The 24,359-nt window shown below is 36.0% G+C and overlaps 1 protein-coding gene across 1 annotated transcript in view; it reads left to right on the top strand.

Annotated features, from left to right (window-relative positions):
- Positions 1-24,359, top strand: part of LOC148950788 (uncharacterized) — an 86,615-nt gene that overhangs the window by 56,252 nt on the left and 6,004 nt on the right. The window contains exons 8-10 of the mRNA XM_089090458.1: positions 10,868-11,017; positions 21,125-21,287; positions 22,622-22,871. Of these exons, the coding sequence (XP_088946584.1) occupies positions 10,868-11,017; positions 21,125-21,287; positions 22,622-22,871 (563 nt within the window). The remainder of the gene's footprint in view (positions 1-10,867; positions 11,018-21,124; positions 21,288-22,621; positions 22,872-24,359) is intronic.

Raw genomic sequence — 24,359 nt, 5'->3', positions numbered from 1 at the left:
GACGTCCCGTCATTAGGACTTGCTTGCCCTTGGGCTTTCGAAATGTTCGCTATCTATTAACTATTTGTTCTACTTAATTTTAATTGACATTGTATTATTTTATACTTTTATATAAGCTTAATCAGGAGTGTTTAAAATTTTCTTTATTACTGTTTTATTTTATTATACATCCCTATCTAGAGTTCATCTACTGATTATCTATGGTTCTAGGCTAGCTACTATACTAAAGATTTTTTTTCTACATCTAACACTGATGACTTTTACATTTCCAACAAGGTTGAGGCTATTCTACTCTTACTATGAGGTTGTTTTTTTTGAAAATTCACCTTTTACAAGTTTTTATCCTTTGCTAACTATAGAATAATTGTGCTTCCTATATACGCTAAATTAAATGAATAGTACGACAACGCTACACATAACTCTATCTGAACATCTAACACTACATATAAGAACGATTTAAAACACACAATATTATGTTTACCACATTCACTGGTAAACATTAGAACACTTTCACTGGGAATGTTTGCTATGTAATATTAATGATAGGATATTGGAATTTTTAAGTTATCGAAGTTACTAAAATGTAACATATGCAAATTCACACCTATTTCATCACCATTAATGTCTTTTATTGTACTCAATCCTTCTGTTGTAAATGATGGTCCTTCACTCCATTCGTCTTGGCAAAATTTTTAAAACACTTACAATATAGCTTCTTCACAGAACAGTTCGAGCATGATTATGTTCATCTTGCACGAAAAGCTTTCTCTAATTGTCAAATGGGAAATGATACTCCCAGGTACAGGCGTGTGGAATTTTGATATCAGAGTTCATTCTCACCTACTGTTTTTGGATAGTTCATAGGGTGCCTTATCATTAAGGGGTTGAACACTGGGACTGCGTTAACTTTCTTCTCAGCATATCGTTCTTGGGATATTTTAAAGTACATAGAGAATGTACTTCTCGTATAAAATTGTTCGTTTGTGCCCTTAGAGATTACAGTTCTCTTATAAAATTGTTCGTGCCTGGCTTGCGTCTATTAACTTTTGCGGTGATTCCTTGATTAATCACAGGGAAGTTGATGTTTGGATTTGGAATGGAGCGAAATCAAACTTTAGTGGCTCCTTCAACTCATTGTCTTTAACTTGTGGGAGGGGTATATTGTCACTGAGGGGTTAGTCACTGGGGTTAATTTTTGTTTCTGTAATTCAATGGTTGGTTTCCAGGTCTATTTTTCAGAAATTATCTCGTATCATGTATGGGATAACAGAGATATTAACTTTTCTTATTTGATGGAGGTGATAGGATGGATTCCGAGAAATGGTCGAAAGGGATTCGACGCGTGAATGATTTTTGGGATCATCAAATATCATAACAGTACAGTTGTATGGTATATGGGTCCATATTGATTTTCGAGGGTGATCTTCATGTACTTATGTCTTGTACTGGTCGATGGGGTTCTCAGGATTCAAGTGAATATCTAGTTCAATAATGCACTGAATACTGAGATTCAAATATAGTGTTACCTGATACGCGATATGGTTCGTGGTCGAGGAAGCAACGATTAAACGTAGCTATAATTTTTGTAGACAAAGCTGGGATGAAAATTGCCTGGAGTCTATGGTGAGTACTCTTAGTTGGTTGAGGTATGATGAAAATAGATGCTACTATGTTGTATCTGCACTGGACTATGCATTGTAATGATCGGTTTCCAATATGTCAATCCACTTCCTGTAATAAAAATAACGAGGCAGAATCACACGTTCTTTAAAACAAATAGTCATAACACATAATAAGCAATATGATTGGTTACAATAAATGGTTAACATTACACTCAAGCAAATGCCAATATTAATATGCATATATTGTATTTAACAAATTGGCATTTTTATTTCTCTTATTAGAGATTACTTCTCTTAGCTTCAATTAATGTCCCTTATTATTTTCCTTGGTATATTTTGTTACACACAATTTAACTTAATCTTTCTCAACTCTCATTTAATTCTATATTAGATTTAAAATAACCATTTAAATATAAGTTACGCTACATCATTAAGTTTGAGGTCTAATTTTACAACAAATTTCATGCCTGCATTGTTCACGCACGTCCGTGCTTGTTAAGAAACGCATTTTGCAGCGTCATTGCCACACGGTTTTACGTAAACGACACTTACAATGAGGGAACAAGACATAGCAAGGACGAGTGAAGACCTCTATACCCACTCGCTTTCTAATGTCTTCCCTGTTTCTTGGCTTAGACGTTCTCATGGGGTTCCGGGTTTAACTTCTGCATTTCAGCCATTTCCCCGTGTTCTTCCTTTGGGTTTTGCCTTCTTAGTCTCAGGATTTTTCCATAATTAAAAGTCAGTAAGATTCTCATGGTCAGGGAAATCGCGAATACGAAACATACAGTCAGTAGTATGTTCCACCAGAAATTGGTTGAGAATAATCCGTATCTATTATACACATATGTTAATCTCTGGTCCTCACTTGTAAATAGGGGAATCTGAGAGTCTAATGCTTCTCTTATTTTTGTAAGCCTTAATGTCCCTTTAATCTTTTCTATTTTGGACCATATCGAGGTTTTCATTTCCTCACTTTCTATATCGGGAATAGTGTACGACAGGCTAATTGCCTTAAAATTGATTATTTTAGGACTTATTACATTTGCGCTCGTGGTGATTAACGACGTTCTAACAGTTGACTCTTTAGTGACAAGTCGGCATCCTTGTTTTATGGTTATCGTACCCACATCTTGTAACAGTAATTCTGTCCTGTAACTTGAATTTTTTCTTTCGGTATTATTATAGCAGGACAAAGTTCCAACAGTTTCTCTTGGAACAGAAAATAACCAAAGGTCATTTCTAAGGTGTATGAATATTTCTCGTTTAGTACTTCCTATCAAGGCTTCTTTCAGTTGGACTGGATACATCGTACTGGAATGGTACGGGTAGACTTCCTACATTAAAGGAAATTATTCGAATTAATTATATGCAATGAAACTTTTTAATTAGAATTTGTTTTCGGGAACTGATATATGTTGAACAAAATTTTTCTATGGCGTTTTTGTAGTTGTATGATTTTTACTTGTGAGCTAAAAGTTTTAAATTATTATTCCTTTATGATGCCTATGCATAAAAATCTTTTTTTTTTATATTTAAGGTTATTTTAATCTCTCCGGTTTCTTAACCGTTCTACATGACTGTGTCGTTACTTTTTCTTTTTCTTTTTAAGTTTTGCTAACGATATAAGGTTAATTTTTTGTATTGTTTTTTCAAAAATTCTTGCCCTTTTAATTTTGTTTCTTTCGCGTGCGCGGCTGCTGAAGTCGGTTTTGATTTCCCTATTTCTTTAACTACCATATGGTTTGATTCGTCGTCAGACTCTTCGGAAGTGGTTTCCGATGATTCCGCATTAGAACTTTTAGAGGTTGCACCTTGCATATTAGAGGTATCATCTCCCCTTCCTTCGTAAATTTCTACTCCTCTGGAAGTAGAAGGTTTATTCTCTAAGTCATCACTTTGAGTTTCCGACTCGGGAGATTTGAAAGATTCTCGAGAGCCTTGAGAGGAATCAAAAGTTTTTGCGGGGTTCCTCCACTGTTTAAATGCCCTGTCTTCAGGGGGATGGGGCATTCTTTGCACTAGTGTTTCCCTCAATGAAGTCCACTGTTTAGGCTTGACCTTGGACACTGATATATCATGATATTGTCCTTGCTGGTCATTCTTGGGAGTTTGATTTTTAGGCAATGTACTTTGACTCTTTTTTATTGGGAAATTTATTAAATCCATAGCTTCTCGCAGATTTGTTTTAATTGAATCTTTGGGAGGAGTTTTCTTTACAGTAATACCCGGAGTTTCTACAGCTCTGTTCCTCCTTTAATGACAGGGGCCTCTCTATTGGCGTTGCAGGGGAAACCATATCGTCTGGAAATCTTTTGGGGGGACAAGGGGTCGAAATTCTATCAGGGAAAAATGGAGTTTTCGGATATATCGTATAATCTAATTCTCCTGCACTCTCCGATGATGGACTTTCTGGATCTTTTGGCGTTTTTATTCTTACCGGTATTAGGGATTTTCTCTTGGGAATAACTAGATTTTTCATAGCTAAAAATTCTTCAAAGTTTTCTTCGTCACTATCATTCTCGAAATAGTCTTGATTGAAATTAAAGGGTTTTAGCTCTGCCAATCTTGATTTAGGGTGCTCAGTTTTTGAATCGTATGAATTGGCAGACGGGGGATGCGGTACCCATCTTTCTGGAAATTTGGCTCTTTTTATTCGGCTAACAAAAGGTGAAAGGGTTACCCTTTCACCGTTACTAGGAAAGGGTCGTCCAATTTTAGTTTGGTGTTTGTATTTTAAGGTTTGGTTTTTACATTTTTATCAGTTTTATTCTGCACTGAGGACGGTCAAGCGGAGGTCTTGACCGAAATATTTGCATAATTTTTCAATTTTTTTCACTGGCTGTTAATTGTCCTCGTTTCCTTTCTTCGCGATTTTTTGTTTATCATGATTAGCCAGTGTGGTCTCAGAAATTATTTACGACATTTCTATATACCATTCTCGCATTATATTGGCTTTGGCGAGTATTTGGGTTTTCAAATCGGTAATTAATTTGTCTATTGGGGGGAATTTTGTACAAATTTGCTTGGTATGCGTCGTAAGGTACTGATTCCCTGGTTATAGCCTAGTGCACCACTGGCGCTAAAATTTGTTTTGCCGAACAAATGGTTGCCGTAATTTTGCGTTTTACCAACTGCAATCGTTTTTGTGCGATTGGGGACATAACGGCACTCTCTCGCGATATGCCCAGGTCGATTACAAATGTAGCATCTTATTATTGTCGGGTTATTTTCATAACTAATTTGTTTTACGGGCTGAAAACGTACTGTTTTCTGCCTAGCGGGTTCTTGCGTTTTATTTCTTTGTGGCACTGGGGAGTTATCCTTGAAAAGAAATTGGGAGATGCCTGATCGCCCTTGAAGGTGAGGCTTGCTTTTGATTCGCCTAGGCTATTTATTTTTGTTTTACTGTGATTTGCCACCATCTTATCGACTTCAATCGATCGCCCTGCCTCCTGAACTACAAGATCTAACGTCTGAATATTTTTGGATATTACCATTCGATATAGTTTTGGGGGTAGTCCGATATTTAGTATGACTTTTTCATACAGTTCTCCTGACACTTTTCTGTATTTTGCTTCTACTGAAATCCATATATTATCAAGATATTCTCTTACGTTTTGTGAATGGTCAAAGCATACCATTCCGTGTTTTAATTTATTTGTAGGACTGGTTTCGATAAATCTATCTTTAAATGCCGTTAACAATTTGTCCACCGTATTTATTGGCAAGCTGGTGTCATTACCTATAGTATGTTCAATTTGCTTTAGGAAGGTTAAAGTCTGCCTTTTTAATCTTAATAGGAGCATGCCGACTAACGTTTCTAGCTCTGTTTTTGTTAATTCTACAAGCTGGGCCAATTTGATATTAAATTCGTCGATATCTGTTTGTCCATCGTATTGTGGAATAGATTTTGCTATCTCTACGTTCTTCGTGACTAACTTTTGCACCATTAATACTTCGCTTAATTCTTCCGAAATTTTTTGTTTTAAATTAACTCAAAATAAATCTTTTTTCACTTAACTTATTTTGGGGGAGGCTATTATCTCCTATGATATATTTTAAAGGGTTTTCCTGTAATAGCTTAGCGATTATAGGCCTAATTTTTTTTTATATGTCTGTATCTCTCCAATGATTAAATTTAAGTTACAAAGTTTATAGACTAACTAGTTCGCGTGTCTTCCTCCAAATTTCTGACCGTGCCATATGTAGCGATATAAAAATAGACTGGCCTTAATTGTGGTAATAAAGATTGACCGCGTCAAATGTAATATCGTGCTTTCAAGGTGTGAACTTATACCTTATAAGTTCTCCGATTGCACCACTTATAGCGCTAAATACTGCGCCATATGTAATATTATTCTTTAAAGCTGTGGCGATTAAGATGCGCCAAATGTGGCAATGAAGTCTGGGGCCACAAATGTAATACTATGATCAAAAGCGCTGTACCGATCGTGCCACTCGCTAAAGGCGAGAAAACGACATGCGCAGCTTTAGAAGGTTAGAAATCCTCCAACTATCAATTCAGGAGCGTAACCTTGCTTCTAGGGGTTATCGCCATGTCGATTACATCTAAGGTTATGTAGAAATCAGATTCCTGGGAGCACTATCGAGGGAGACCTGCGAACTAATTACCTGTTGTGCAATTAGATACAGACATATAAAATAAAACAAACACAATCAGAAAAGCAATAGTTTTATTGAGACTTGTGTACAACAATGCTTCCCTTCAACTGACAACAACAAAGGTAAGGATAAAATTGGCTCTCAAAAATAATGATGATGGCAATAGAGACAATCCATAATTGAAACGAAAAACAGTTTTTTTTCACTATATCACACAAATACAGCTTCTGTGCTCTACTAGCTTTTTCAAGATTGGCCAAGGTCCTGTGGAGGGGGCCGCTACCTAGTACTTATGTTTGCAAACTCACTTCATTATGCTCACTGACCGTCCAATAATTTGCTTTAAATATTTCTGATGATTAAACGTCATAACTTAAGCTTCCTGTGAAACTTTGTATCTATCATTTTTTTTTATTACCAATTATTTTAGCGAAATTCAAAACCGAATAGTGTCGTTGTTTGGCTGAGGCCGAAACGCAGTTTTTCTTTTTTGCTGATTAAGAATTTAGACTCTTGGAAACGGGATTTGAACTTAATTAGGGGAAGCCTAATTTATGTCGGAATTATCTTTAGAAAGAAGAAATTTTATCTTTTTGTATTTTAACTATATCACATATTACTCACGGTGCACGTGGAAGGGGTGTCAGCTGCCTTAGAATCACTTTCGACTATTAAAAAGGGAACTAGCCATTTAAATTTCCAATCAAATGAGCCCTTTCTGAAGTTTCTACGACAACATTGTCTATACAAAGCCTTATATGCCCCCAGGGCATAACTTACAACCCTTGCCCTGAGGGATGTGGGGGAGTTCTCATTCTCAAAGACCTAATTTCTAGAACTCAAAACTGAGTTGAACAAAATGGCTATCTAAAAATTTTGATTGGATGTGTTTGAGGAAATAGTGGGCGTGAGAGGGGGACTTGTTACCGTTAAATCACTTTCGGCTATTAAAAAGAACACTGTTAGTTCCAATACTCAATCAAATGAGCCCTTTTTGAGGTTTATACGACAACGCTTTCTATAAAAAACTTATACGCCCCCGGGCATAACGTACAGCCATCGCCCTCTAGTGTTTTGGGGAGTCACCTACTAACGAACCTAATGTCTGTGTAGGAATAAACTTCTTTGTGCGAAATGACTATCTCTCAAGTTTGATGGGAGGTGTTGTAGAGAATGATAGGTGTGGGGGGGGGCTAGTTCCCATCTCATAACATTCAACTCACGAAAAGGACCCTAGCCCATCCATTTTGCAATCAAAAGAGACTGTTTTGAAGTTTCTACGTCAACGCCTTTTATAAAAACATTATATGCCCCCAGGGTATAACTTAAAACCCTTGCCCTGAGGGTTGTGGGGGAGTATCCTCCTCAAAAACATATTTTTTATCTGGAAATCACTTACGCATAACAAAATGGCTATCTCAAAATTTTGATCGGATGTGTTTGGGGGATGATGGGTGGGGGGGCTAGTTGCCCTCCAATCATTTGTGACTATTAAAAAGGGCACTAGTCCTTTGAATTTCCAATCGAATGAGCCTGTTGTGAAATTTCTACGACAACGCCTTCTATAAAAACCTTGTATGCCCCCAGGGCATAACTTAAAACCCTTGCCCTGAGGGTTGTGGGGGAGTGTCCTCCTCAAAAACATATTTTCTATTTGGAAATCGACTACGCTGAACAAAATACCTAGCTCAAACTTTTGATTGGATGTGTTGGGGAGAATGGGGGGCGTCAGGGGGGGGGGCTAGTTGCCCTCCAATCACTTTCGACTATTAAAACGGGCACTAGAATTCTCGATTTCCAATCGAATGAGCCCCCTTTGAAGATTCTACGACGATCCCTTCTATATGAAGTGCCTCTGGGAGAAAAAAAAATAATAAATAATAAAACGTTGGAGCAGTATGGCCTTTACTATAGGCAACGCTATAGCGTTACCTCTGATAGGGCACAACCACCTCGCTTACAGCTAATACTGACCATTATTTTGAAATTCTGTTGCTTATTCATAGCCTCTGAAGCTAATCTAGTTGAGAAGTGTGAAGTGGGTTTTGGACGAATGAAAAGGCGATACATAATTGTTAGGTTGGGTGGATGTTGGTTGGGTTGGGTAGAAGACCAAAAAATTTTCAGTGTTAATTGAGAAACCTCTAGAAATAATTGTTGCTTTTTCTGGAGTATTTTAGATTGCTGCTATGTTAACACGCGACAGTGTCCTAATTTTTTTTTTTTGGGGGGGGGGGTAAGGTTTTTGCAGAAAGTTTTCGATGAAACTTTGAAAATTCCGTCAAAGTCTTGGTTGTATCCAAATACAAAATACCCCCCCCCTCCCCTCTTACTCTATTAGAAACAATCCTAGGAAACCCCTCCATTGCTTAAGCCAGGTATTATTGATTTATAGCCAACCAGCAAGTTAAATGCAAAGTTTTTCTTCTATTTTGTTTTTTTATAATTCAAATTTGGACCTTCTTCTAATTGGTTAATTTTTTCCCGCTGAGAACTATAATAAACAAAATAAGTCGAAAACCAAGGTAATCTTTAAGATTTTCAAAATTTTATGAGTTTTCGGATGTATCAAAAATAGTACGTACCAATTGGCTATCGAAACTTATGAGCCTGAAGAAAATAACTAATATTTCAAGTTGTATACATCCAATAGGTGTGATTGGAGAAGTGTGATTGGTCTGTAGAAAAATATAAAACTGTAGGTTGGTGGGATGAGTGTCACTGCTCCAGAGCCCGAAGTCTCATGGCTTGTCCGATTTTTTTCGTGAAGTTGTATACTTTTCTCATAATCTCCCTTTTTTTCTTTTTTTTGTAGGCTACCTTTGAAGCTTAAAACACTAATAAATTTGGAGAAAAATATAAACTGTAGGTTGCTGGGAAGAGTGTCACTGGTCCAGAAACGGAAATCTCAAGATCTGTCCAATTTTTTTCGTAAAGTTTTATATTTTTCTCATATGTTCTCGAGTTTTTAGCTGCTTGGCGTTCTCTTGTTTTTTGTAAGTTGGTGAATAAATCGGAGAAAAATATAAAACTCCAAACTATAAGGCTTTTTTGTTCGTTTCGTATGAAACCAAATAATTGAAATAAAAAGAGTTATTTCGGGTTTCAAAGGCTAGTTATGTGTTGACGCTAGTGTGTAGATACGTAAAACTGCCGTCATACTGTTTCTTACTTTTATAGTTGGGATTTGTATCTTCCAGCTGAAGTTCTTTTTTGTTATTTGTCGGCTAATTTATAGCTATTTCATATTATATTATACCCAACAATTTTGCTCACAATAGAGAGCAAATTTCTCTACAGCAGGAAACTAATTTATTGGCTCAAGAAGTGTTTTTTTCTATTAATAAAAATTTTGATTCTGAATGTCAATGTGAAAACACAATATTTACATCGTGTATAGTTCGGGTAGGTTTTTAAAGCTTGGTTAAAAAAAAAAATGTGTATCTTGGATTTTCAAAAAGAAAAAAGTTTCAATCCTCTAAGAATTTTTGTGGTTCAGTTTCGTGTGCCCTATTGGACAAATAATTCGGTTTCTCTTTGAACCTTTAGTTTGTTCTTGCTCACTTTCTTTTTTCGACTTTTTGCGTTTTAAACATTTAGCTAAAAACACATTTTACACAATAGCCATACGTAAAGGGAAAATTTAATTATATTTTAGTATCCTGTGTGTAAAGATTTAATTAAAATAGCATTGTAAGTTTTTTTTTGTCTAACCTATCAGATTTCGAGCCAAAAATCTTGTCTTTTGGCCTATTGGCCCGTCAATGAATGTTCGAACCTTCAGCTTCTGCTAACCATAATTAACCTACAGTCAGTTCTAAGTTTGTTTGTTTTTTTTGTTTTTTTTAACCTGAATCATCTGCACAGAGACGCAGCTATCATGAGCTCTTTTCCCGAACTTTTATCCCAGTTTTGTTTAATTTATGCAGCTCCTAATGCATAGAGTTGCAACTCCTAACTCATTAGTTCTTAGTGATATTTGGTGGGAGCTATAAACTTTGTTCATGGTTTTCCCGAAGATGAGTGGAGGACTCATTTCCTTCTTTTTGCCAAAGTCGAATAAGTCAATTCATTTTGGTCTCATGCAGAACCCAGGGATTTTATACAGAAAAAGAGGGTGATACTTGTTTTCACACTTCCTGGGAAAGACTTAAGTAATTCCGAAGCTACGTCCACCCCCCCCCCCCCCGCCATCTAAGACTAAACTAGCCAAACTTTAAGGGGTGAAAATACAATCATTTTTTATCAAAGTTTTCATCCTTTAGATTTCATTCCTTTCATGTTCACAATATATTGTTTTATCTTAATACAATTTTTTATTAAGGAAAATGCAACAAATTAATTTTGAATTTAAAATAATTGACGCAATATGCATCTGAGCATCAGACAATTTCAGTAACGTGGAAATTGCACCATTGCTTTAAAAGCAACGTCGAGGCAAAAGTTAATAACCCCTCCAATATCATACAGATTAATTTGACTTTGCTTATGCTCTGAACTCCTCCCTAATTGTCGGAGAAAATTTTTATTAATTTAACAAATACTACATTATTTGCCTTGGTTTTCTTGTTTACTTTTTACCATCATCATTAATTATCTTCATCTTTTTCTTTTCTCAGCATACAAGTACCATATGATCATCTAGTTCTCAGAGACCCGTCCAAGTTTTCTATCTATACAACTAAGTCTTCTGTCAATGAAGTCTTCAATGAAATCTGTGATGACAGAAAACCACTTTCAAAGAAAGGGGCATTGTTGGAGGTGTTGAGGTATCAATATTTTATTTCAATTTTTTAGCAAAGACTCAAGAAATTAAAAGGAAACCCTAAATAAATAAGGGAATGTTAGTTTAAAATTATTTTGTCATATGCGAGCTGCCCTTCTGATTCCATAAAGATATATTTTGATAAGGGAGCATATAATTTTCTGTTTGGGAGAGGGTTGCAATTTTTTTTTCTTTGATCCTCTCAAAATTGTACACGGCAAGGTTTTGTCTTTTTTTATTACTATGGATATAAACTACGTTGCCTTTGGAAAATAAGTAGATAGATAGACTTATTGAGCAACTCAGCAATAAAATTAAACAATAAAATCAAATATCTAATCATGTACCCCCTCCCCCCCCCCCCAAGGCTCTCTGGTTGGGAAAATATTTCTTTAGTTAAGGACGTTTGATTATCAATTTCTATATTTTATTTTAGGTAGGTTGATTGTTGATTTTTTTTTTTTTTACTACTTTAAGCCTGAATATGGAATAAGATTGTCTTGACCACAAAACTAATTTATTTCTAAGAAATCGTTTTAAGACCACTCATCTAAGAAGATTTTCTAAGATGCGCCCAGGGTTATTATGGAGTTTTAGTTCTTTTGTTAAAAAAAAAACAATTGATAAAACTACCTAAACTCTCCCTGTATTCCTTGTCGTACAGCCTTTGGAGGTGGGAGGGTGCAACTGTTTTTCTATATTGTCTGCCGTTTAAAAAAATGCAATGGCAACACACACTTTTAAGACATGTCGAAAGGGACTGAAAACCGTGAAATTTGAAACCAATTTTAACCGACTAAAATAAGAGTAGGTTTCAAAGCGATTTCAGAGCAACATTAGATAACGTTGGGTTGCTTGCTTGCTAGCGGCAGGACCAAGCGTTTTCTGACTTATCTGGCATTTAAAATCCAGTTTTCTAGATGTATTCCATACCAGAAATTTTCCTCCCGTGGGATCTTCCCTATGAAATCCCTCATCGGAAAATTCCCTCACGTACAAAATTGAGGAGCCAAAGGGAAACTATGACAAATAAGCAGAATGAAGAAAAGAAGTGGGTTTTGAATATACCACCTATATTCCAAAATGTAGGCGTAGAATGTCGCATACTATTTATTTTGATATTCTTATTTCCTTTAATTTTTTTTCTTGTTTTTGGGGTTTTAGTTATCGTAGCAGGGTAAAATAAAGGCTAAAGAAAATAATATAAAAATATGAAGTTAGTGACAACTGCAGAATAGTTGCATTATCATGAATGTCCGCAGAAATTACAGGCTGGGACTAAGAATTACGAATAATTACATCCTTTGGACTTGGCCTGGCACCGATATGTATAGTACATGATACCAGTTCACCCTTGCGATCGAGAACCCGAAGGGGTTTCCCCTCTGAAGTACCTTTAAAGGGTGTTTTTTTTTTAAATTCAATTTCAGTAACATGGAGACAAACTCCAAGTCAGAACCAAAAAAATTTATGATGGAGAGAATGCCTATATTCTGGAATATGGGTAGAATTATTTTTCAAAATCCATTCTTTTTTTTAATTCTTCTTATTTTTCATACGTTGTAAAAATTTTGCCGGGTATATGTAGGGAAATAGTTTGAGGTAGTTTTCTGCAGAGGGTGGGCTCTTTGGGTGATTTTTCTGCCTGGAGGGGGGGGATTAGCCGGACCACCGAAATCCAGTGGTTTTGTGGGATGTTTCGTTGGTCTTATAAAGTTACATAAGCATTGGGTTGTTTTATCATTTTCTAAAGAAAGGAAAAAAAGATACATAGTTACCTTTATTAGTAAAACTTTTCTTTTTCTAAAGATCCACTTGTCTGACATAAAGGGAATTGGGACACTTACACGAGGGATTCAAAACTAGTAACATTGTAATGTCTGCCAACTTTATCAAAAAAGTAAACAGTTTCAAAGATTGGATAATCAGTGTAATTAATTTGCTATATTGTAGGACTAAAGCGGAAATTTCGCTGTCAGTGGTAATTAATCAGCATTTATTTTTCAAGAATTATTTCAGTCAACATCCAGTCTACACAAAGTAAGCCTAGGTTGGCTCTGGAAGATCAGGACAGGTCAAGTGGACTAGTTGACCTTAAGCTAGTAACCCAAGTGGTAGCAAAATTTGTCTTTTTGTACGCTCCTCAACATCTCGAAGTACCAGAAACGACAAGTATGTTGCAATTTAGGACACCTCTCGTAGCTACCCTACCCAAGTGGTTAGCTACCCTAGCAATGTGGTTAGCGCACTTAACTTGCAATTATATGTCCTTTAAGGCTGTGACTCGAGTCCTGGTGTAGCTGATTGTTTGGTTAGGACATCGGTCAGAGGAATGAATCTGTAATATCAGCCAAAGTCGACCCAGCTCTAAATGGCTACCTCGTGAAACCTAGGGAAGGTAAACAGGAAGGGTGTGCGAAAGCACAGGATGGCCTCAAACCCCCAATCCACTTCCTGACTTAAGGGCTATGAGACGGAGATCAGCACCGTTGAATCGGACTATGAAGTCTAGTGCCTTTAAATTTAAATTTTACCTCTTTTATTTAAGGTAAGTTGGGGGGGGGGGGATTTCAAACGCTAGATGGCATTGGTGATTGTCCTTTTGGCACTATCACCAACTATTTCTCTTAAAAATTTCCCGTACTTTTTGATCTGGTCTAAAACAATAGGATGTATCTTGTATTTTCAAACAGTTCGTGGTAGGCTGTAAGTAAGGAACGACTCGGATGAGTAGTGACCAAAACTGTAAAACGCGGGCTTCTGGTAACGTTAGATACATCAAAAGAATGGGCTTTTTATGCAAATTCCAAATGTATAAAATTCAGTAAGTTTAATGTTACCCTCAAAAGCTACGAGCCTGGGAAATGTTGCCTCGTTTTCGAAAAAAAAGGGAAAAACAGCGTCAATACGGCAAGCTATCTTAACCAAATCCCAACATTCTATTAAGCATATCAGAGACTCCGTACCGTAGAAGTTTCAAGCTTCTATCTACAAAAATATGAATTATTGAATTTTTTCCAGAAGAAAGATTACGGGTGCTTGTTTACTTTCTTTTTTTTTTTTTTTTTTTTTTTTTTTTTTTTTTTTTTTTTTTTTATGTATGTTTTCTCCCGGAGTGACTGTATTGAAACGGTTGTCTTAGGAAATTGGGAGAAGGCTCACTCGGACCGAAATTAAAAGTTCTAGTGCCCTTTTTAGGTTATCAAAATGATTGTGCCATGGAAAGTGGCGTTTTCTACCTTTCTGTGGCACCAAATTACGGTTTTGTCCCAAAGAGGACCATGTGGCTGTCGATTGAAAATTCTGAGATAACCAATTGATTTATAAGCATCAAAAACTATATATTGAGCTTCCAAGTTGCAGAGGAAGTAATGCCGCACGGTAGCACATTCGTTCTTGAAAAAGTCACGTAGTTCATTCAAGATAAATAGTTACTATGGATATTCATCTTAATGCTTGATCTTACTGAGTTGATTCACTGTAATTTTTATGAAATTGTGTTTAGTGATCTATAATTCTGCATCAGCTATTACGAAGGAGGGGCAAGGGTCCATTGAGTGGGAGGGGTGGGGGCAGGAGAATGCCCAAATTGTCTAGCGCTCCATGAGCTTTCAGATGCATACAGAAAGGGGTATTGGGGGGGGAGGATAATTCGGCTTCTCCATTCTTTTATAATAAGCGTGAATAAAGGTGCTTCGAGGTGATGCCTCCCTTCTTGTCGTATAAAAATGTTTTGGACATCTATTCTATAGCTTTATTGTATTCGAATGATTTGTTTTGTATTTCATAAAATTATATATACTACTACTACTACTACTAACAACTCACCGCAGCACCAAGCCGCCTGAGGCCAACACAGCTACGCACGCTCCTCCTCCATCCCAATCTATTCAAAGCCTCCCTTTTTGCGCCCGGCAATGACGTTCCATTTCCTTTAAATCTTTCTTTATGACGTCCTCCCACCCTAAACAAGGACAATCTGCTTTCCGTTTAGCTCTAGACGGTTGGCCAAAAAGAACACTCTTTGGAAGTCTGTCATCCTTCATTCGCACAACGTGTCCTAGCCACCTCAACCTTTCTTTCATTATAGCCCTAGAGAGCGGTATTGAACCACATTTTTGGTATAGCCTATTGTTTGAAATACGGTCAGTCAGCCGGGTACCCATAACAATCCTTAAGCAATTTCTCTGGAAAACATCAAGCAAATCTTCATTCGCTTTTCGGAACGCCCATGCTTCAGAGTCATATATGACCACTGTCGTCACTGTAGCTTATAAAATACTAATCTTGGTTTGCAGACTTATCTTCTTATTCTTCCCAACTTTTTTCAAATGTGAAAAAACACCCTGAGCCTTTGCTATTGTACTTTTGACATCTTCACTGCTCAAACCATCTTCAGTAATAATACTACCAAGGTAAGTGAAGCTATCCACCTGATCAATCTTTTCATTACCCAACTTCACCTTTTCATCTTCACTTATTCCTAGCCTTAGTGACTTAGTCTTCTTAACATTAATTTTCAAACATATTCTAGCACCCTCAACTCGCAAAACCTCTAAAACTTCATTCAGTTTGCTCACACTTTCATCTAGGAAGCTTAAATCATCAGCATAATCGAAGTCCAGGAGACTTTTACCTCCCCATTTGATTCCGTTTCCTGTGCTCCTTAAAACAAAGTCCATCAAAATAATCCATACAAAGGGGGATAGAACACAGCCCTGCTTAACTCCTGATTTAATACAAAACCAGCTGCTAATCTCATTTCCTACCTTAACCGCAGCAGTGTTATTCTCGTACAATCACTTTAATGTATTTGCCTGGTATACCATACAAGGATAAAACCTTTACTAAAGCTCTTCTGTCAACAGAATCGAACGCTTGCTCATAATCTATAACACTGAGGACCAAAGGTGTTTGAAAACTCAGGCACTTCTCGATTATGAACCTAAGAGTAAAAATGTGGTCCACACATCCTCTACCTTTTCAAAACCCACACTTTTATTCTTTTAAAACGTTGTCTACAGCATCTCTCTCTCTAAAAAGTATCATATTACTAAGTAATTTACTACCTACAGAGACCAGACTAATCCCTTGATAATTACCACACTCACTTTTATCTCCTTTCTTATAAATTGGTTTAATTAAGGTTTTCCTAAAATCATTAGGTACTTCCCCTTTTTCAAAAATCATATTCATAATCTTCAGTAACTTATTTCTATCCACAGAGCCACCATATTTAAGAAACTTATTTACCACCCTATCAGCACCTGGAGCCTTATTATTTTTTTGTCCTTTTAGTACTGTCGCTAATTCCTCCTCACAAAACAAATCTTCCTTCACATACAATGTATCACAAACTTTTTCATTTTCCTCTATATCTCTTTCTTCAACTCTATCTCGGTTAAGCAAATTCTCAAAATGTTCGTCCCATCTCTCTTTAGCTTTTTTCCTATCGCTAATTGCTGCACCATTCCTATGTTTAACTGGGCCAAGTTCGCATTGACTACTCCCTCTCAATTTATTAACATGCCAGTACAATATTTTACTGTTATGCCGTCTAGCTGCATCTCCCAGATCCTCAGCAATTTTATCCATAGCCTCTACTTCAAACCTCCTTAGTTCATATTTTAATGCTTTCTCTACTTTCTTTATATTCCTTTTGTTTTCATATGATCTATCACTAAGGTAATTCTTGTACCTTTCTCCTTTCAGAAGTCCTTTCTCCTTTCAATCAAACATAAAGCTTTTTCACTAATATTCTTAGCCGCAGTTCTAGCTTTCTTCCCTAAGACACCTTCAGCAACTTCACAAATTATTTTTCTAGAATTATTCCAACCATCTTCCACATCATCAAAATTTAAACTCTCAAGTTTAGCATGCAACTGTTCCTGGAGAGTTTCTCTCAAATTCCTATCCTGGAGTCTACCAACATCATAACTTCCTGGGGGGTATTTACCCTTCCGATAATTCAGCTTTAAATTAATCCTTGACAATACTAAATAGTGAACTATGTTCTTAATATCATTAGAGTCACTCCTGTATACCCTAGCATCTAGTATTGGCCCTGCCAGTCTTCGGTTTATTATAAAATAAACAAGAAGGTTTGCTGTCTTACCATCACGTGAATACCATGTTAACTTATGAGCCATTTTATGACAAAACACCCTATTGGTTATAACTAGATTGTTATACCTACAAAATTGCAAAAGTCTGTATCCATTACTGTTTTCTTTTCCTACACAAAATTTACCTAGGCTAGGGTATCATCTATCCCTATTTCTACCAACCTGGGCGTTAAAATTTCCCAGTAAAAACATCATATTTCTACCTGGGACCCTGTCTATTTGCTCATGTAACTGTAATCATTTGATCACTAGTATCTCCGTCAGTCGGTTCTACAGGGGCATATACTACTATAACTGATACTCTAATTTTTTTAGTCATAAAATGAGCAATAAGTATTCTATTATTAATACCTTCCCAGCCTAAACGCGACTTAGCAGCTTCCTTATTCATCATGAGCCCTACTCCCTGTCTATGTACCACATCCTTCCTTCCTGAGTAAACAAATTCTATATCACCTAATTTCATACTTCATACCCCTGGGATATGAGTTTCTGAAACTCTTAATAAGTCCAGCTCAAATCATCTGAATTCGTCAATCAAAATGTTGATACGATGGTCACTTCTTCACATCGTAATATTCCAAGGTTCAGTTTTCATGTTATTTAAATGGTTAAAACTATTTTTGTATCAGAAAACGAAATAATCCCAGATACCAATGCAGGACAGGGATCAACATATCTTCTCAAATCTACACCGAAGTGCTTAAGCCGGCTTAGAACCGGACAGCAAGAAGTCCCTGGGACCTCCATGAATGGGGCTTTGTGCAATCCTGGGTCCATCTTGGTCACAACATGGTTTTCAGCACTTGGCGATGCTCTTTTATCAACACGAGTCGAAATCCTGCACAGACAATATCGAGCCTTTCACCTCCGACTCATTATATATTCATGCCTACAAATATTATGCTACCATAGGGAGGCAGCCCATAGTAGGTAAGTTAGCTTGGGAGAGGTTTTTCAGCCTGAAAAGACCCGTCAAAACATACCAAGCCCAGAAGAATTATCCATTAGTCAGAATCCCGTGCAAATGCTGTGTCGTTTACTAGCATGGGCGCCCATATGGGGGGGGGGCAGGGGGGGCTGCTGCCCCTCTCTGGATGAATGATGCTGCCTTATTTTTATACTTTTGTTCTGAGATTTCTATTATATAGCATTAAAAGTGCCAATTAGATCAGGTTTGCCCCCCCCCCCTGGAATTCAGCTTATGGGCGCCCATGTTTACTAGGCTATAATTTCCTCGAGGAGCGCCACTCCTCAAGTAGGAATAGAGTTGACCGCAAGGTCCCCAGTCTTGAAGGTACCCCGAAAGGGTCGAGACAGCCCTTTGCAGAGGCCGTTGTCCATAGACCTGGATCTTACGCACTTCCGCAGTTGTCCTCCTATAGAGGATCCTCCCGCGATGGTGTTCTGCATCACCATGCAATTTAACCCATTACTGGTAGAAGGTTTGTAACTCCTGGGACTTGTTTACAAACCAGTGGGCCCTTTTGAGTGTATATTTGAGGTGCCTTCTTCCTCCTCTGCCTGTATTTATGACCCCGGGCGAGTGTGCCCCAGTTTCTATTATGGACCCCCAGGGACAAGGTCTCCCCTTGGTCCGTGCCTCCTCTGGAGGTACCCTACATATCTGTAGAGCGTTCCCATATCGCCACCTGGGGACACGCTGAATTGCCTGGGGAAGGCCAACTAATATCTAGCCTAATATCTAGCTGATGTAAGATTAATTTTATATCAGGGATGATCATATCGACCCAGTGGGACTAGAATGTCGAGAGAGGGCTTATTCTAACTGAAATTAAAAGTTCTAGTGCCCTTTTTAAGTGACCAAAAAAATTGGAGGGGGGGGCAGCTAGCCCCTTCCCACGCCCCTTTTTCCCAAAATCGTCCGATCAAAATATATATATATATATATATATATATATATATATATATATATATATATATATATATGTATATATATATATATATATATATATATATATATATATATATATATATATATTATATATATATATATATATATATATATATATATATATATATATATATATATATATATATATATATATATATATATATATATATATATATATATATATATATATATATATATATATATATATATATATATATATGTGTATGTATATATATATATATATATAGCAGAAAAACTGTAAAAGCAGGGCGCTACCAATCAATTTACAATTATTGACGTAGGCAATTTAACAGCAAGAAATCAGGAATTTGTGGGGATCGTACCCAACATCATATCGTGATTAGGCCTTGTATCATTTGAAAAACGGTCAGAAGTTAAACTTTAAAAAACAAGTCCTTTCAACTGAACGTAAGGAGCAACATTAAAACTAGAAACAAGCAGAAATTATTCCGTATATGAGGGGAGATATCCCCTCCTCAACTCCCACTTTTTATGCAAAAATTTGACTTTTGTCCCAAATCTTTAAGAGCAACTACTGAAACACAAGGGCCGTTGAACTTGAAAACGGAACCTTTTTAAATAACTAAATTTCTCCAGCGTTAATTTATGCTCGTTTTAAGTTTTAATGTCCTTAAGTTGGAAAAAAAAATATATATTTGGTTTCCAAAAAGTAGTGTTGTGCCCCCCAAGAGCACCGTATCTTTATCCATTAGGTTGATCGTGTACTGACACGAATTAACTTCAAAGAGATAGGTATTTACGGTCTAAAATGGGGCAAAACATGTTTCAGTATATCTTAGTCTAAAGCTTAGTAGCATAATTTTACGCCTTACCCACTTAGCAGCCATATTACACGCTTCATCACATTTTTATTCATATACGCATAGTCTAAAATCTGCTTTCTAGGTCTTATGGTGACTGAGACTCTAGGCAAGCGGGCCTGTTAGGCTCAGGTCGCTTGTTTGCCTGCGAGATCGGGTTACTTATCGGTCATGTGTCAATCCTAAATCCTGGTCGACCCCTTGTGATTCCCTCATGGGCTTTTCAAGTAGGCAAAGCCACTACAATAGGAAAAATAAAGGTCGCCGCTGGTTGGGAAACCCTATTTTTTAAGAAAAAAGATAGTATCCTTAATGTGAGTTTGTGATTTTGATCACATTTTTATGTCTCGTCACCATACCGATCAGTCTGTTTCAAAAACTACACAGAATCTGTTCTGGGAAGAAACCGCAAAATCTGATTTCGACTCTCCTGTACAATTACAAAAATATTTGATAGGCCTTTTAGTTTTCAGTACGATGTTACGAAACGTTCGCTTATGCATTATAATAATGTGTATTCATTTATAATTTATTATAATATATATACATATATTATGACTATATGTATACAATGATTGTGATCGTCAGGAATGTATTTATATATATATATATATATATATATATATATATATATATATATATATATATATATATATATATATATATATATATATATATATATATATATATATATATATATATATATATATATATATATATATATATATATATATATATATATATATATATATATATATATATATATATATATCATCATTAAAAAGCACACATTTAAGATCATGTGATGGTGATAGTCAATAATTTTCCGGCCGCCTTGGCAAACGTTGTACCATCCACCCAAATTTTCTAAAAATTTTCAATGGCTCTACCAAAGTGGATAAAAGATTAAAAAATTATAAACGTGTCTTACATATTATAAACTATAAATATAATTAAAGATAATTAATATAATTAAACATGAAAAAAATTATAAATATAATTAAATATATTTATAAAAGTGGAAAAAGTTGAATTTTGATTATACCTGTGAATACAAATCATGTAATTCCCTGTGAAACAAATATAACAATTATTGTAATAAATTCATAAGGGAAAGCTATAATTATTTAAAAGATTATTTAAAAACTGTAATTATTTAAAAAAGGCACATAAATAGACTTCTTATAATTTCTCCTTTTTCTTTTCTCCTTTTACTTTCTCCTTTTCAGATACTTAGTTCGCCAAAACAATCAGACTTCTTTGGATCTTTTTAATGGTCTGAAAACGTCCACTGCCTTGACTCAGTACCGCGTCATTCGTTGGTTAGCATTAGCTGATCTTGCACAAGAACGAAGGAAAAATACGAAAGATCCAGACAAGGCCACTGCTTTTGTAAGTTACTTTCAATCATCTAGTTTATTTATCTCAAACAGACAAAATTCATAAAGGGCTTAACAGACATAGTGTTTTCTAAAGGGCTAAACGAAGGAAACCAATAAAAGATCCAAACAAGGCCCCTGCTTTTGTTAGTTGCTTTCAATCATCCAGTTTATTTATATCAAACAGACAAAATTCATAAAGGGCTTAACAGACATAGTGTTCTCTAAAGGGCTAAACGAAGGAAAACAATAAAAGATCCAGACAAGGCCACTGCTTTTGTTAGTTACTTTCAATCATCTAGTTTATTTATCTCAAACAGACAAAATTCATAAAGGGCTTAACAGACATAGTGTTTTCTAAAGGGCTAAACGAAGGAAACCAATAAAAGATCCAAACAAGGCCCCTGCTTTTGTTAGTTGCTTTCAATCATCCAGTTTATTTATATCAAACAGACAAAATTCATAAAGGGCTTAACAGACATAGTGTTCTCTAAAGGGCTAAACGAAGGAAAACAATAAAAGATCCAGACAAGGCCCCTGCTTTTGTAAGTTGCTTTTAATCATCCAGTTTATTTATCTTAAACAGACACAACATCTAAAAAGCTAAACTGACTTATTGCTAAAATGCCTTCGTTTTTTAGTCATCATATCATCCCCTCTTTTGTCATTTCATTCTCCTATTCCATGTGTGCCTAGCTTAATCTATTGTACCAGATGGTTTTGAATCGGTCATGTTAGTTCTATTCTAAACCGTGGAAAAGATTCTGAAAATTGCAGTAGCTACCAGCGAATTAGTGCGTCGTGTTTTTTTTAGCGAACTATTTGAACATTCCTTACTACCAGAAATTCATTCCGAATTCGATTCTATGTCTATGCATATTGGTCTCTGTAGTGGTTGTAGCTAACCGTAGGCTCACCACATTCTCTGGTGTCTTATGACAAATGCGCTTACAACCAAAGATCTACTTTATTGCCTAATAGTGGATATCACTCGAGTGTCTGGTAACGTTGTTCAATCGTATAATTTACATTGTATTGCTTCATCTGGAGTAAATAAATCGCTCCCGACTTAGTAGTTGTAAATAGACCAAAACTAAAATAGAATGATATAAGATAATGTTTGCCTCTGCTCTGAAGTGGTGTACATTCTCTACATTAAAAACAAGTGAAATGAGATAATGATATGTTGATGTGGGAAGATGATATGTTAATGTTCATGTTGATATGAGTAAGGTAACGGTTTTCAAGCCGAATTTCTTGACCGAGGGCCGATTTGTAAGGCAATATTTTAAACGAATAAAGTATGTATCTAGCTTTTTAGATAGTAAGATAATTTTCTTCTTTTAGAACAAAGTAAAAAGTCAATGCGAAATGAGGATAATGAAAGATTACTGCTTAAACATTTTATTGAGACTGACTTCGAGACCATCTAATAAAGAAGAAGTTTTGTCTGCTGTTTTAATGTGTGACTTCTTATTATCGCTCACTGGTGAGCTTGTTATTGACCCAGAACTCATTGGAAGGCAGTATGAGCTGCTTGGTGAAAGAGAGAGGAAGCCGTTGAGAGCAAGAGAAGTTTGTCGATTTGACAAGCAAGATATCCTTTTATAATCTTATTTTTCCAAGTTTCTTTGTTGGAAACTGGAGCCAAAACTGAAATTCTGATAAATTAGATTTTTCTGAATGTGGGCCTAGTGAATTAAGGTTTTGTTAATATTATTCTTAGTTAAGAACAGGACTTAGATTCAACTGTTGTGCTAGGTAATTGTTCAATCTTTATAGAAAAATTTTCACTTGGCAATTTGGGTAAGTCCTCCTGAATCTAGTCTTTAGTCCCCATGGGTGTAGATCAATTGCCCAAACACAAACAGGGTGTCAGGCCAAGGGTTTATCCAGGATTTTTGTTGAGGGGGTTGGGGGAGGGTTTACAGAAACGAAACTTAAAACCCATTAAAATTCTGTTTATATGTATTTTTTGTTACGTTTTTAAGACAAAAATTTTAGACGGTGCTTCAAACCCAATGACACCCTTCCTCCTGGATACGGCTTTGTGTCAGGCCCATAAAATGGACCAGCACTTTCTATTCTGAGGTCTCTCTGGACTCCGGTTGCTTGACATTGCAGGTTCTATGTTCTTTTTTATTAGATTGACGTTTTTTCTTGTGCTTGGGATAAAAGACTCTGCTTCCACTGAGGACAAAAAATACGTAATGATATCCGCAGGACCAAATTTGGTTTCGAGAAATAACGATGATTTCTGACCTTTTTTTTAAAACGGTGGCAACATTGATCTTCCTTTTACACCTAATGTTTACCTTATTTAGGGGCCTTAGTCTTTTATTAGCTCCAAATCCAACAGATGGTCCAATTTACCTCGTTTCCTTTTCATTCTTAAGCCTTTTCCTTTTATTAATTCATCTTTCTTTTTGTAGATTTCTATTTTTCTTCTTCTTTTATTTTAATTTCCCTTTTTCAAGCTCATATGGCTCATCCTAGGTTTTTATTCAGTAATTAGTAACTAAGCCCTAAAACTGACTGCAAATTTACTATCGAAAGGTTAATTTCTATTTTCTTATGGAACAATGTCCCTACGCCCCAACCAATAATTGGCTATATAATTTAGCTAGGATGAAAGTGAAAACTTCATCTGATGCCTTTTTTATGATCTTTCATAATTCAAGAATTGCTTCTGGGGCTAATTGCATCTTGCGCCCTTAAAGGGGCCCCAAAGGTATTTTATATGAATTAGGAAAGAGCATAAAAAAGCATCAAATGATGTTTTCACTTTTATCCTAGATAAATTATATGGCCCACTGCAAATTTACCAGGAATTTTACTTTGTTAAGGAAAGCTGTATTTAAAATAAAGAAGTCAACTTATAAACCTTTGAATTGAACTTTTGTAAGCTTGAATGAATATTAGTCAATCACAGTTGTTTAAACCCCAAGGCACATCACTAAAATCAAACCCATATTTAACGATTGTTTAATATTAAACAATTTCTATTTTCTCAATGAACAATGTCCCTACGCCTCAACCTGCCTTCTTTACCATAAATGTAACCTACTGTTTAATACAAACAAGG

Source organism: Artemia sp. Qi Xiang Cuo, chromosome 6 (genome assembly GCF_049724085.1).
Source record: "Artemia sp. Qi Xiang Cuo chromosome 6, ASM4972408v1, whole genome shotgun sequence".
Classification (NCBI taxonomy): domain Eukaryota; kingdom Metazoa; phylum Arthropoda; class Branchiopoda; order Anostraca; family Artemiidae; genus Artemia; species Artemia sp. Qi Xiang Cuo.
Note: the sequence above shows the minus strand (reverse complement) of the source record. Positions and strands in the feature narration are given on the sequence as shown.